Genomic DNA, 16,168 nt, shown 5'->3' with positions numbered 1-16,168 from the left:
GCCAACGGCGGCCATTTTATGTTGCTAATCTCTACGCATGCAGTTGTACCAATAAACATGAAAACATGTTTTCTGAATATGTAAACATTGCCTGTGCAGTACACAATTCACGAATGTTCTCCGAATGGCCGATGTAAAGAGAAAAGATGGCTCTATGAGAGGCTCTCATTACTATATACAAGAATCCTACACTGACAAAGTTATCGGTAACCGGCAACGTAAGAAGGCTGCTCTATGACTTCGGTCCCCAAGGGCCCGTAGTCCGTGGGTCTATGGTTGTCGCGTTCGGGAATGTTTTCTTAACGCACACTGATTCTGACTCTGATTCTGTACAACCGTTTTGAGAGTCAGAGCTTTGCTCAAATTTGCCTTTCACTTTCAGTTATGGAGAGGGCACCAAAAGCGTAGTGGCTGTGTGCGCACTAGGCGCTCCAACTTGGGACACAGTGCGCCAGTGTTGGCTTCCTTCGGAAATAAATGAGAGCGTAAAATCTCGCCTCCCAACGGTAGACTATAATAACTACAGCATGATGTGTAACACATTTCCTGCAGAAAATAACACATTTTTTGTAGTTACAAATAAACCGCATATCTTAGTTATAGTCTGTATTTAATTTGAAATGCTGTTTATATCAAACAGGCCTCCGTGAGCCTGTCCCTCGACTCATGAACACTGTTTGCTAATCGCAGTTCATGATGCCCATGAATTAATCGAATTGTGGTTGTTTTGTGCAGTGGGAATTTACACTCGCCTCTGGAGGTCTGCATATTATCGCTAATAAAATATTTTTTCTCACGATATAGACACATACGTAGATGTGAAAACCGACTTTGTGCTTGTGTTGACCAGATGAAAGGTCATGGTTATATAGGAATAAAAGCGGAGAGCTGATGTTTGTTTGACTTTGGTGTGCAAAAGTATACTCTTTATTCTTATTATATATTCCAACTTTATTTTGCCCCAAACCCTCCCCACCACCCAGTCCCCACAACCAGTGACATTCCCATGTCACCAGTTACTGTCACTGTTACAATAGCCAATCAGAGTTCACCTGCAGAAAGAAGGCAACCAAACAAAGAGCAGAAAAAAGGGTTACTTTCAGTTTTTTTCTTGTTAAATAGTAATAAATACATTGAGATGCAGTGGTTCTTACTTTATCCTTTTCTCTTAAGCAGAAGGGTTAAAAAGTTTTTTATTTTACTTTCTGTTTCTATTCTCTTTATTTCTTTATTGATCTGTGTTGGATCTTTAGCAGCAATCCGGACCAGTTGTCATGGTGATTAGCAGCACAGAGAGGAGGAGCCTGTCTGGAGAAGAAACAACAGGATGAGGAGGAGAGGAAGACGAGAGGATGAGAAGATTCCTGTGAGTGCCAGAAAGGCATCAGTGTCCTGTCACCTTCTCTTCCCTCCACCTGCCTCTCTCCCTCTCAGTACACCCGTCGCAACCGGGCCGAGAGTGACAGAGGGAGGACACCCACCCTCAAAAAAAACAAAACACGTAACACACAGGAGAGAAAATCCAAGAGTCCTGAATAACACACATGATGTCTTTCCTGTTGAAAAGAGTTGCGTACGTGTGTGTCTGTGTGTGTGCCATGACCACACCTCTAAACGCTGTAAATGAGAACATACTAATGTTGTACTTTGTAAACATGAAAAGTGTGCTCTCCTTCCACTTTCTGGCTCCAAATGGGGTGTAACAGAAAAGCAAGGGCCCTCCTCTTCATCCTCCTCCTCTCCAGGCTCAAAAAACCAATAGAACACGCAACTCCTCAAACCACAAAAGGAAAAAAAAAAAATCAATATTAAACAATAATAATTATATTAATAAAAACAAACTTGTCACAATCATTCCTTTTCAAATGACAGTCGCAACAAAAGACAAAAAGTAAAACAAGACAAAAAGGAGAGTTTTCCCAGCATCCTCCTCCTCTCATGCAGTACAGACTGTCTCCTCCAGCACAAAGTTCATGTCTTTGTCTCTGAACTCTGGCTGTGTGTATGTAGTTGTTGTTGTTGTTGTAGTTAAAATTGTATGGCTTTAGGGCATGGTTCAGGTTTTATCAAGAGTTGGCTGGCCCCTCGTCTGAGTCCGGCCTCCCTCTGCCCCCTGCAGCGGGGTTATTGTTGTTGGAGGCAGGGTAGTAGTCCTCAGGGGGCGGGGCTTGCGGCCCAGGGGCGGTGGGGGCCGTCCGAGTCCGGAAGGCAGACAGTCCGATTGGCAGAGCGAGGGGTAGGGAGGCAGAGCCAAACTGAGACGCCTCCATGGAAGACACCGCCCCCAGGTGGTGCAGCCCTAGGGACACGCCCACATCCATGCTGTCACTCATCTGGGGCGAGGACCCTTGCTGGCCTCCCCCGCTGCCGATGCCCGTTTGTCCGCCCTGTCGCAGACCGCGCCCGCCGTTCCCGTGGTGGGAGTAAGTCGGGTGAGGATGATGGGGCTGGTCCAGGAAGTGGCGCTGGTGTTGCTGGGAGGCGGCCGGCTTGTGGAGCAGCAACTGGGTGTATGCTGGGTCCTGACCCCCACCTCCACCATCACTGCCTGGCCACATCCTCATCTGCTGCTGGGACGGAGCCTGACAGGTACAACGGTGCAAACACAATTGTGAGACAATCCTAGGGTAAACATGAATACGATTTTGCAGCTGTGATCAATGTTCAATGACTTTTTGTCTCCGCGTGCTGATGCGTTGATTCGCAAGTCAGAAATTGCTTCGTAAGGCGACGCAAAGAAAATTGCGAGGCTTCGGTTCGCATCTCGAAAAGTTTGTAAGTAGAGGTACCACTACAGAGGTGCTCAACAAATTAGTTAGAAAACCTTGCCTTAATGTTCACAATTAAGATTTCTTCATGGACAATGCACTAATACTCGCCCACATGCAAGCCATTGAATGCAAATTGAGTGTTCAACCAAGAAGGTCTTCTAATTCACACAAGACATTTCAAAGTGATTATATTTCTTCACGAAGGTATTTTAACAGCTGGCATCTTGTCAACTTGGCAGAAAGTAATGAGAAATGTCAAGTAAACAGCAACACACTCCAGAATGCTGTTAGAGATGCTGTTTCAGGGCCACCAACTTGAATGGATGAATTTGATTTCATTTTGCTCGCTACTTAATCTTTGGGGGGAAAAAATGTAACCAAGAAACCTCTGGCACCTATCAACACAATAAAGAGTAAATCACTCAAACAAGTGCGACGTTGGTTTTTAAGCACACAAAAGATCTCCACTAATGTGTATGTCGGTACGTAAGCTTTTTTGAAAGATTCAAATACCCGACATGGTACATGTGAAGCCTTCAGTGATGCTGCTGAGTGCATACCTGAGGGCTGGTCATCTCATAGTCTGAATGTGTCACAGCAGAGTTGTAATATCGGTTACTGTAGCGATAATTGCGGTTGTCATTGGAGGAGCCACTGGAGCCACCTGGAAATAAAAGAACAGCTTTAATGGGAAGGAAAATTTATGATCGCGGTTAGCAAATCTACTTCACTGCTTCAGTAGCAGAGTTAATTTATTTTTTGAAGTGTGACCCTGTCTATGTTTACCAGAGCTAGAAACAGAGCTCGTAGTGGAGGTTGAATGAGAGTGGTCCATGGCAGGAGAGGTGGACGTTGATGAACTCGTGTTCGTTCCTTCATCTGTGGTCTTCTTGAAAAAGTTGTGCTGCAGGGCGTAGAATGGCGTGATGCGGCTTTTGGGGTCATAGTCCAGCATGCGCAGGATCAGGTCTGGAGGAAGACAATGAAAACATGATGATGACACCAGCAGCAGCAGCAAAGAAGTGTTTGGGAATGATGAGATAGAACATTCTCATGAAAAAAATAATGTTTAAAGTGTCAGAGGCTTCTAATGCCAAAGCCCCCCCCCCCCCCCCCAAATGGCTCATGTCTACAAAATCTTGCAAAAAGTATCTCATAATTGTGGGGATTTTTTTAATTGTAATGTTGGCCCCAGATGGATAGTCAGTGTTATAAATAAATAAATAGGAAGCTTATAAACCTGAAGTTGAATTAGTAGAAACGACAGTATCTGATTGCATCTATTTATTGCGCAGATATTTGTGCCAGTTTATAGTAATTCAAACCGTATGACGCATCACAGTATTAGCGTCTCTATTTCATTCTAAATTTATGTCTTGGCAGTGACTTAGTTCCAATAAATAATTGCACCACTGATAGCTCTGGACCAGTGGCTCACTGCTCAAGATTTGTGGAATCAAAGTTCATGCAGTCCACATTTGAGATCCCCAAGACAGTCCGCTGCAAAAGTACATACTTTAAACCAGTTGACAAAAGAAACAGACTATATACTGATGTGACTACATCTGAAGAAAAATACAAAGCAATGATAAGCAGCAGCAGCAGCAGCTTTTTCTTCAATTTATTTAACCAGTAAACTTTACAACCCCTAGAATTTGTGAAGATTTACCTTTAAATTTCAGATAGTCACAGGGGGCATGCCCAGGTTCCCCTGCTCTTCGTCCCCCCGGACCTCCAGTCTCCACACCCAAAATCTCATGAAGACGCCGAGTGGCTGGGGGCTTGTACTCCTAAAAAACAAAAACGTACACTCAAATAATTAGAGATGGTGGAGGTGATGGTGACTGTAAATGCATTAGTAAAATCCATCCGTCCATTCTCGGAACCGCTTATCCTCACTGGGGTTGCTGGAGCCTATCCCAGCTGTCATTGGACAAGAGCTCTGAAATGGTCGCCCGCCAATCGTAGCATTCATAAAATGCTTATTAAATTACAGAAATTGTGGAGTTGGCTCAATGAGTTCCTAATGCATTTCGCCCCACAGATAAATAAAATAAAATAAAAGTCTAATAAAATTAAAATCCCTTCAACTGAAGTTGAACATGTGTTCCACAACAGTTTTTAAAGGTGAAAAGTGTGGATGAATCTGAAATGGGATACCTTCTTGATGTCCTTGTTCTTCTTCACTGTCCACAGCCCATCGGAGAGCTTGTCAAAATACTTTCTGGCTTTAGGAGCTGCATCTAACATGTGGCTGGGAGGGACCCCCAAGACTTCAACAATTTTGTTCATCTGGTCAACCTAAACAAAGAGACACAATTTTCCATAATCAACAAGCTGAAAGGCGGTATTTAAAAAAAGGTCACAGTAATTGTGTGTTGTGGATAAACTAACCTCATTGGAGCCACTGAAGAGAGGTTCTCCTGTGTGCATCTCTACCAAGATGCATCCTAGTGACCACATGTCAATTGCCAGGTCATATGGCATGCCCAACAGAACCTCAGGGGAGCGGTAAAACCTGCTCTGGATATACTGATAGATCTGAAGGTAGCATAAAAAGGAGTGGAATTAGTTCACCATGCAATATACGTAAATCTCATTAAAGTATGGATAAGAGGCATTTTGACAATTTAATTAAATACTGTTATGTTTAAATCATTTGTTATTATGAGATTGCTGCTCACCCTCTGCCCAAGCTGGCAGGACGACCCAAAGTCAACTATCTTGATGGCAGATCTCTTGGGATTACACAGCAGGATGTTTTCTGGTTTCAGGTCGCAGTGGATAATTGACAGTTCTGGAGTGGCCAGGAATAATAATGCTGTGCACAAATAAATCATCGTTAATCGGAAGCAGTAGCTAAAGATGGAATTGTATCAAAAAATCGTTATCATTATCATGACCAAAATTATTACAACCCTATGCATTATTTTCAGAACATTATCAAAATAAATGATAAAAAACAACATTAGCCAAAGCATTTAAAGCTAACAAGATAAAGTTACAGATGTGTGGGAGGAAAAAACGAGCATGAAATGGATAAATATGCACATCCGACATTTTGTTTCACATTATTGTGACAGTACATTTTCATTTCTGAGTGAATAAACTCAAATGAAGGGTTTACGCAAGTACTGTATGAATGAAGGTGATCCAAAGTGCTCTTTTTTTTTTCCGTCTTGCCGGAAGTCAGCACTCTACTTAGTCCCATTCTACTTTTACGAACAAATCTATTTACATAACCAGCAGCATCAGGTTCTCGTCCTGCTTTGGTAAGACAGGAACAAAAATCTTTCTATTAGAAAGTCTCCCGGGGAGAGAGCCAGATTCAGCCTGCAAGACAGGACTTCATTAGCACAAATGAGGATAATTCCGGTGCAATATGAGCACACTTATAAGCACAGCTTACTGTGAGAAATACATGAAACCATGAAAAGGTTGGGTTTAAACAAATGCAGTCCCTGGTCAGACATGTCCATTGTACAGTGGCAGTATATTGGGGCTCATCGTGGTTGCCTTAACACTGCACTTAAAAATAGCCAACATTATGGTAAATGTGTGCGGTAATTGTGAGGATCTGTAAAAAAATAAATAAATAAAAATCGTTTGCTTCATTTAAACTACTACTACTAACTGACTTGTTTGGCTAAGATTACCCGCACGTTGCTCACTACAGTGTTCCTTGCCTGACATTTTGGGTGACTATATTTTTAGGCTGACCCAGCTATGGGCCAAAAGCCAGTTGGCTGACAGAGACACTGGTGCACTCATTGCCCTGGTGTGTGGTGTTTTTAGTAAGTGTGTGTGGGCGTGTTCTTTTGTATGACCTACCTGTACAGAGCTGCTGTGCAAATTTCCGGGTGAGGTTAAGGGAGACCCCTCTGAAGTTGGTGTTCCTCAACAGATCATAAAGATTGTAGCTCAACAACTCAAACACCAAACAAAGATGGTTCCTAAACATAAAGTGACGCTTCAGGTGGACTACGCACCCGAAACAGGCGCACACACACACACACAAACACAGAAGGGAGACATGTCATTGAGTGACATTAAAATAAGGTCGAGCAGATGCAGAATAACATTTGCGCCATTGACATCTGTGCACAATATCCTTCAAATGGCTATTTTTCTATCATTATGTGTAGGGTTAGGGTTTAAATGCACCAAATGATGAAAATACAATTTAAATATTTATTTAAAAATACGCACATAAAAGCAGACAGGCTACATAGCCTATGTGCATTTGTCGGGCTTTCCCACTATATTGCTGAGTCCCCCTTTCCAACTCACCTATGTAATATTTCATCTCAGTATCATGCTTGTTCATGAGCTCCAACAGGCGAAGTTCAATCTGTGCCTGGTTTAAAAATGCCTTTTTGTTCTTGATGATCTTGATGGCGACCCATTCCTGCTCATGGTGGTCATAGGCCTTCACCACCTGCGCACACATGGTCAACATGAGATCGGGATGGAATCGGTAAAGGGGATCTCCAAATATGTACGTGAGTTAAGTAGAAACTGTAAACTGAAGGTGTGAATGCTAGTGGTTGACTGGGCTGGGATAGGTACCATCTGACCCGAGACCCTGAACAGTATGGAAAACTTTGAGCTTTCACAGCGATGTTCCTTGAGCCCTCACCTGTCCGAAGGAGCCCTTCCCAATCAATGAGTCTATCTCATAGCGGTCCAGCCACTTTTCTCCATTTTTGACGATGTAATCATAGTTGTCATCATCGTAGCCGTCGTTGTAGACTTTTCTCTCCTTCTTAGTACTGCTATCTTCAGGAGGGACTTGCTGGGCCCGTCGCTTTTTCTTTGTATAATACACCTGTGGATATAAGAAGCTTAGTATCTCAAAGCAAGTTAAAAGAAACTCCACTTCCTCTTCTGCATCACATTAATAAGAAACATGATTATGTCATAATGCTACTTTATAATGCATCGAGTGGTGCACAAAAACTTGGCTGCGGTTCTCTAACATGCACCAGAGGTTGTTTATTTCCCCAATCCACTGACCTCATGGATGAACTTATCATCTGGGCTAGGTTTATCATTATTATGTATGGTATGCCATTTGAACTCAATAAATAAAGAAACCGTGTTTGAAGAAATTAAGGGTTTTTTTCCCCCCCTTTATCTTTTTTTCACTTTTTATTTCGTAATTATGACACCACTGAGCTTAGTTGCCACAGTTCTCTAGGGGACCGGTCCCAAAAACAAAAAGGGATATTTTCCGTTTGCCGTGTCATACCTCATTGATGTGCTTGTATGTTTTGATGAGGTCTACAGAGAGTTTCCGCAATGGGGCACTGGCAGGGTCTCTGAAACTAGGGGGGATCCTTCGCTGGAGTATGGTCATATCAGACAGCACCTACCAAGGAAAAGCAACACATTATAAGAGTACTTGTATTCTAGTGAAGAAAATACATCAAGCCAACACCCATAAATGCCCTCATAAATGTTTATTAATTTCCCATTCAACGTAGGTTCACCTCGCTATCCAAAATAATCAAGCAAACAAAATCATGAGCGTCATCATGAGAGTCAACTCTATTTTGAGTCATAGAACAGGGTTAATTAAATGTTCAATCTGTCTTTATCTGCTTGTGAATATTCGGGTAATCTCCAGCAGCACCTACACGGTTGTTCTGTCAGACTACCAGATATATTCGGTCGGTGTCTAAAACCGAACGAATGACATCACCCAGACCTTGCCCGATCATGGCGCATGCTGCTGGCTTGGTATTTCTATACACAATTTGGTAACCAATCAGTATTTTCAATTGTTTACATGCATTTGGGTAAAATGTATTTTTTGTATTAATTTGGGAATTATATATATTGTTGTGTATTTATTAGTTAATTAACACGCTGAACTCCTATATTGTGTTTGAGAGTATGCATATTTCCTATCATATTTTTAATAATATGTTTATGCTTTTAATAATAACTTATTTGAATATTTTTTGTACCGTGCATTTGAGTGAGGTGCAATACAGCGACACATATCTGAACAAGTCAAATGAAGACACACTTGAAAAGTGCCCTGTGTTTTGGTTTGCCAGAAAAATACATCACAACTAGAACATAATTGTAATGCACCATACCACAGTCTCCAAAGACTGGTGAGAATGACGTTTAAGGGTTAGACAAAAGCAACCTCTGTCTACCCCACATAATGACATCAAAGTTGGATATACACAACCTGGCCGTTGACTGTGGTCAGTTGCATTGCAAAACATCGGATACGTATCCAACCTAGGACCACGTATGAAAGTGAACCTGGTTGGATTTGCCAGACTGTTTCAAAAAAAATTAAATACAGGTTGTATAGTATATGGCAAAAACATTTGGAATTGATCTGTTGTGTGAACGTAGCCTATATGTCATCTTTGGTGTATTCCAAATGCGGCGTGGTAGTTTTTCTGTTGCACTGCATTGTCTTGCATATGTATTATTCTATTGTTTTTTTTCTCTGTTGAAATTTGCTAAACTTCTTTTTGGTGACCCATTTTCAAAACTTTTGTTTTCAGGCTTCAAAAAGCCTTTTCGATGTAAATGACAAATTCGTTTTCCGGTGCGTAGAATAAATATTGTGCAATGACATAAGATAATATTCAAGGTGAGACGTGTGTCAAATCAAATCCGACATGGCTAAAACAGCTGAACTGCCTCAAGCCATGTACCTCTGCCAAATGTATTTCTGGCAAGAGCACTTGCATTACCTGCTGCTGTTCGGCCATGGAGTGGATGGAGCTGAAGGAGGGGTGTGTATGTGTGTGCTGGCTGGTCATGGCTGGCTCAGCGAGGGAGAAGCCCTGGGCAGTAGAGGAGGAGGAGGAGGAGGAGGAGGAGGAGGTGGAGGTGGGCGGACATCCTGAGCTGCTTACACCTGAAAAGACAGAGAAGAGACATGATTAAACAGGGAATTCCCAACATTCAGTACTGATCTTTGTCCTCAAAATAGTTCCTTTTCTGTTTTTAACAATATTTATATTTAAAAAAAAAAAAGAAAAGAAAAAAGAGCCTTGGGGTTAGGGGTGCAGGGATCAAAGATTCCAAACGTAAAATCCAGGAAAGGCAAGTTTGGTAAGGCTTCATCCAATTACCAACAACTTCATGAGCACAATAGGCTTCATGACTGCCAAACAAAAAGTGTCATTTTGTTGCACACCGCAAATAAACTGATTTCATTGTATATATATATATACATACATTCTCTCGCTGTCTCTCTCACACACACTCTGTCCACAAGTATAACAATAAAATGAGGGTTATAGGGTGGCCAAGTCAAAGTCCAAAGTAGTAGGTTCACTGGGGAATTACTTTTTCTCTTAACATGCATTTCTGATGGAAAAAAACCAGGATGGGTGGAAAGGTTTTTTCATGGCACTAAAACATTTATTGTATGCGTGTGGTTTGAGCTATTATTACCAAGATGAATGTCAATACACACAAGCATTCACAATCATACCGCAATACAACATAATGGAAAATAAAAATATTTTCCATCTGTATCCAATTGTGTTAAAATATTGCAAATACATCAATATGGGTATCTAATGACCACAAAAAGCATCTATAGGAAGTAAATGACCACAAAAGGCATTTACAGGAAGTAAATAATGCTTTTGTGGCATATCTCAAATTAAAGACATACTTTGACGAGAGTAAAGATTAAGGAGAGAGAGTAATACAAGAAACAGAGCTAAAGGACAACAATCTGACAATGGAAAAAGCATTGTCATTACATTCCTTTAAACAAGCAAATCAATTATTCCAAAGGACATTGGAATCAATGAAAGTCCTGTAAACTAAATTACTACACTTTATTGCTCCTATCTCAGCAAACCTTAAAGACTTTGTAGATGAAATTATCACGTTTCCTCATCATCTCCCAAAACACGTAATGACATTCAATGTCAAATTAGATCCTAATCGTAAGCATTGAATGAATGAAGCATGACTATCATTTTTTTTTTTAAAATAAATATCTAACGCAACAGTAATTACCAAGTCAAGACAGTAATTTGCTGTGAGGAAACTTTCGTGTCAAACTCATGACCCTAGGGCGAGACCCAAATATTTTTTTTGTAGACTACTATTGCAAATCAAGTGTTTCATTTTCTTTATAAATTGTATTATTTTCTCCATTTTGGCAGAAAATTTGTACAAAAACTGGACTTTTTCTTGATCAATTTAACAAAAATATTATTTTAGTATTTGGTCACTATTTTCCATGAATTATGATTTCCAATCAATTTCTAAAGTGAATATGATGAAAGAGGGGCAATTGTATACTGCGCTCAATTATGGTCACAAACTAGGGGTCATGACTGAAATATCAAGACCATGGATACAAGCAGCCAAAATAAATTTCCTCACATGGTGTCTGGGCTCTGCCTTAGAATAGGGGCAACAAGGTCGGTCATTCAGGAGGGTTAGAGTAGAGCTGCTGCTCTTCCGCATTGGGAGGAGCCATCTGAGGTGGATCAGGCATAGAGTTAAGATGTATGATGGACACCTTCTGCTGAAGTGTTCCAGATGACATTCATTTGAACGGAGAGCTCACTCTCATTCAAGTGCCTGGACAATGCGATCCAGTTTTTGAATCGCCATAAAAACCAGTGGCCAAGACTTGCTAGTTGCCACTCGCGAAATCTCATGGCAGGAGTTCACACACTGCGAGTTTGCAGTGGAGGCTAGCACAATTGAATTGCTGTTGCCCCAAGCTTGTTGTAATGCAGAAGGCAATGGAGGCCAGACCAGAAAGAGGTCAACGTGCTAAAGGCAAAAGGGAAAAGTACTGCAAGTGTCACCAACAAACTTAATTGGAGCTCTTCTGAAACTAATACACACAATTCTACTGAAGCAGCAGGACCGATTGTTTATCTTTTCCGTGTTATCAAATAAATCACAGATGCATTGAGAAGTTAAGGACCAACTTCCTAAAAAGTATTGTTTTTACATCGTTGGCCTGTAGTCGGTCATGGAGTGTTCTGCTATCAAACAAGCAGGTCAGAGCAAGCATCGCAGGCTATACTGGTCCTTTGGGAAAGGGACATGAAGAGGCCAGAATTAGATCTGCAGCATACACCCAATTTATAAAGCTGAGCTTCTAGGTGTTAAAAACAGAATTCATGTCTCCCTAGAAAGGAAGATGGGTTTCACAGTAGCAAAACAAATGAATCAGGTTAGATGCTAACAAAACTCAACTTGTGTAACAATTACAATTTCTTTGCCTATTTTTTTTTTCCATTTCATTCAGCACTCTACATTTTTGCCAAATGCGTCAGTGATGAATGACTGATGTGTAAAAATATGAATTGCAAAAAATATACAAAGCCACTCACTCTGCTGTGGTGAGCAGCATACTGCATGATTTCATATCTGTGTTTACATGCAGAGAAAGAATTATCCAATCACTGTCACTGAGAGTCATTGTCGTGGTGCTCTGGGTCCTGGCCTGCTTACAGACGTGACACTGCTGGGGAGAGAAAAGATCTGCCTAGTACTGAGAAATGGGCATCGTCTTCTTTAAGAGGCTGAGAAGCACTCACAGAACTTCCTCACTGACATCCCCCCCTTCTTGCCATGCCATTGGTTGGGCCCCTCTCTTTCTCTGTCAGCTGATTGGCTGCTGGTATCTAAGGGCCGGCCGGCCAGCACTCTATAAATAAACTCTGTGCTGTCTCAGCAACCAGCCTACAACACTCATTAGCTATTTCTCTTCCTCCTCTCTCCTGCAATGCAAGTAGCTTCCAATAGCAAGGCTGGCTCTCAGCAGCAGGCTGATGCACTCTCCCCTATAGCAACCCAACCCACCCTTGCCCAACAAGCAACTCTTCTCCTCCCCTTTTCCTTCATCATCCTTACTGCTTTCTCAAACCTCATCTCCTACGACTGCATTCTGTGTTAATAATAATACACATCAGATTTCCTTCATACCCGCTTCAGAAAGTATCTGGCTTTACAAAAAAAATATGCCAACAGTTTTATGCATCAGACGCTGTTGTTGGGGACGCACAATGTAGCATCATCATCTAGGACAGTGATTTTTAACCGGTGTGCCACAGCAGATTAGGGTGCTGGGCGAGCTTTTCAGGTGTGCAGCAGGAAATTATGAATGTTCATCTAAGTGGTTAAAAAAGGAAATATTATAACAATGTGTCTTTGTTCATCAGTAGCTATACTAGCAACATAGTGACAGACAGAACAAATGATCTACTAGCACAAAGAACTAAAAATTATAGTATTGACAATTTGACATACATTCAGTAAGTATCCACATTTTCTATTAAGTTTGTTGGTGAGATTTTTCAGCCTTAAAATATAAGCCTTGAAAATGACAAAAAAGTCCTAAGCCAATGCTTGCAGTAGTCAACAATGTACTAGAGCAGTGGTTATCAGATTTTTACACCAAGTACCTAGCTCTCCAAGTACTAGCATCGTGACCAACATTACAATACAGTAGCATAGTAGACCTAAGTGCACAAAAAAACAGGCAGAGGTTTCATGAAACATTATCTAAATATGTTAACAGTTGATGACAAGTCAATCAAAATGCACTGCATGTAAACATTAAATAATCATTTTAAAAATGAAAGGCTGTTTTCAGATCTCAAAATGCAAAATTTCAATGCCTTCTTTTCACAAGTGCTTACACTGCGGTCATTCACTAGAACGATCTTCGTAGATTGCTGCCGAGTCTGGCAGGCTCTTTAAGCGGCGGAAGCAATGTAAACAAAAGCGGGGCTACTGAGCTAGGCTAACTGAGCTAAGCTCACGGAAATCTGAATATACGCTCATTTTCTTCACACATCAATGCTACTGTAGTTGAGTTAACTAACCCTGGTGGGGTTAAGCGCTTCAAAAATTGGATTGGACAACAAACAGAAACAGTGTGTCATTCATTACTGTCAAAAACGTCATTAATATTTCTTGGAATACAAACAGCCATGCCTCATTGGAGGTGATATTATTTAATCCTTTATTTTGGTCCTTAAGAATGCTTGGCTGAAACGAAAGAGAAACACTGTACATTAAGTGGTTTTCAAATTATGCTGTGTTCCCATTTTAAAACAATTATTTTGTAAGCAAATGCAAGGGTGCTAATACCAGACTATCCTAGTAAACAGACAAAATAAACTACTGTAAGGCTCCATTAAAAGTATTGGATGAAAAAACAAACATCCCTTCCAGTATTTACAAGGAGCAGATTCTGATGACCAAATGCCAAAATTTCTCAAGGGTGATGACAAGAGCTCTGCTATAAAACCAAGAACTCTGTACTCATACTACATAAATAGATTCTGACTCGTTTATAATGATCCCTTGAACACTGTCATCCATTAAACCACTGTCCATCTTTTTTTCTTTTCCTATGTGATGTAATTAAGTGTTGATACAATGATTCAACAATAACTTAAATAAATAGTTACAAATTCAGTTAAAAGTAACTTTTTTTAAATATAACTACCCCCTAAGCCTGTTGCCGGGTTAAGTATTATGCCACAGACGGAGCGTTATTATTTTTACTTCATTTCACAGGGATGGAGGGCTGGACTATAAAAGTTGAGAAATGGACTGCTTCCATTATGATATATAAGAAGGGGTAGAACCTGTAACACTAAGATATGGTTTTGGCACATGACTAATACTCTAACAACAGAAACTGTGTTGTGAGTAATCTTTTTAAAAATGCAGTTATGAACACTGCGATGAAACTGGGCTTCGTCCTTAAAACAGGACATCCGTGGTATAAAGTATCATAACTAACTTTTACACTGCAAGGGTTAGAGCTGCAGCTAAAGGTGTGCAACAACCTGCAGCTTAAACAAATATGGACAAAATATGAGGAGGATAAAATCATAAGAAGAGGACATGAAGATATCGCGTGGTGTTCGGCATAAAAGTAAACAAATTTCATCTGAGCTGTTTTAAATACGATGTTATCCGTGTCAAAATAAATCTGTGACAAGAGTTGAAGTTTGACATTTCTGCAGTTTGTCTTTTGCAATGCAATAGCCTTTAAAAGGCAAAGGCATGCAAAACAAGTGGATCTGAGCTTGACGTTGTGGCATAGTCAGTTATTTTGCATATTAAATTAAAGAGACACTAACACCGGTTGCATAGTCACGTGAAGCGCCTCACCAATCATGCTGCTACTGGTCATTGTTATAAACTGCCGGTATGTTTCCTGAGGGGAAGAGTATTTGCTGGAAACGGCACGTGGGATGACAGCGAGGCCCTCGTTTTACCAGTGCGGTGGAAGCGGGTTGGATGAGTGGTACATTAGCAAGGACCAGGTCTACGAGTTTGGTAACCTTTAGATGGTAAGCTGGAAAGTTCCAGGAAGCATTCAGGAAAAACACCGGCAGCTTCTAACAGTTACCAGTACAGGGCGATTGGTGAAGCACGACCGTGTCACATGACCGGACTCACAAGTTGTGAAGCAAACACATGGTTTGAAAGTAGACAGTAAACACTAGAGCCGATGTCTGCTGGTCGACGGATGGTTGCTCGACAAGCCTTGTTTGACCAAATTCTTATTAGCCGAGCAATCGCTGATGTCAGTTCCGCATGCACAAACTGTCAAACTGATTAGAAATGAAAATAAAAATATTGTAATGAAATAAATCTAATTTATTTTCTCAATGAATATAACAGTCGAAATAAACTCAAACGTGAAATTCCCCCCCCCCGTTTTTTTTACTTCACAACTGCCACCGACAAGAGACATCGTTACATCTGCTGGCCTTTATTTAACTTTTCTGATTTAGCATCATCAACCGTGTTGCAACTTGACACATTTCATTGCAGTCTAATTTAAGTTAATAATTACGATGCAGTAAGCCACTCAGCTTGACAACATATACGTGGACATCTCTCTGGATGGATTCATATACAACTGTGCCTCCCCACATTAATGGCCAACACTGGAAACTACAGTCTTGTCCTTGAAACAAAAGAAATGGAAGAGGTGCGCACACAGGCAGGAAGGAACATTGCTGCGCGACTCAATGAAGTGTCCATTCAAGTGATAATGCAGCAAATATGGCACTCAGTATGGATAGACTTAAACAATCCAAAGGTATGGCCAGATGTACAGAGCGTCAGGTGCGCTGGGCACACCCTGCAGCTCTGTATTAACACTGCGTTCAAGCAAGACCCCATTTGTTGCACTGTGACTGTTGCACACCACCTCATGGGACATATTAAAAAGTGACACAGAGACTGACTAAAAGAGAAACACGAGCAGAAAAATGTCCCTCAAATGTTCCGCTCGCTGAAATTCGACCCATTCAAAATCGAAACGACTCTTGAAGCAATGGTGACGTTTTAGGACCCAAGTACACCAAGAAGAGCGAGAGTGGACTGCAGCTACATTAAAACTG

The 16,168-nt window shown here is 41.1% G+C and overlaps 1 protein-coding gene across 2 annotated transcripts in view; it reads right to left on the bottom strand.

Moving 5' to 3' along the window:
• Positions 1-894: 894 nt before the first annotated feature.
• The window catches only part of dyrk1b (dual-specificity tyrosine-(Y)-phosphorylation regulated kinase 1B), a 30,257-nt gene continuing 14,983 nt past the window's right edge, over positions 895-16,168 (bottom strand). For both annotated transcript variants that reach the window (XM_061288464.1, XM_061288463.1), the window contains exons 2-13: positions 9,497-9,663; positions 8,023-8,142; positions 7,411-7,599; positions 7,062-7,209; positions 6,603-6,752; positions 5,456-5,592; positions 5,166-5,312; positions 4,932-5,072; positions 4,441-4,561; positions 3,558-3,740; positions 3,332-3,435; positions 895-2,582 (exon numbers count right to left, since the gene is read on the bottom strand). In XM_061288464.1, the coding sequence (XP_061144448.1) occupies positions 2,067-2,582; positions 3,332-3,435; positions 3,558-3,740; positions 4,441-4,561; positions 4,932-5,072; positions 5,166-5,312; positions 5,456-5,592; positions 6,603-6,752; positions 7,062-7,209; positions 7,411-7,599; positions 8,023-8,142; positions 9,497-9,565 (2,025 nt within the window). In that variant the 5' untranslated portion in view covers positions 9,566-9,663 and the 3' untranslated portion in view covers positions 895-2,066. The remainder of the gene's footprint in view (positions 2,583-3,331; positions 3,436-3,557; positions 3,741-4,440; positions 4,562-4,931; positions 5,073-5,165; positions 5,313-5,455; positions 5,593-6,602; positions 6,753-7,061; positions 7,210-7,410; positions 7,600-8,022; positions 8,143-9,496; positions 9,664-16,168) is intronic.

The sequence above is a fragment of the Syngnathus typhle genome, linkage group LG10, assembly GCF_033458585.1.
Source record: "Syngnathus typhle isolate RoL2023-S1 ecotype Sweden linkage group LG10, RoL_Styp_1.0, whole genome shotgun sequence".
NCBI lineage: Eukaryota > Metazoa > Chordata > Actinopteri > Syngnathiformes > Syngnathidae > Syngnathus > Syngnathus typhle.
This window is presented reverse-complemented; position numbering and strand designations above follow the sequence as displayed.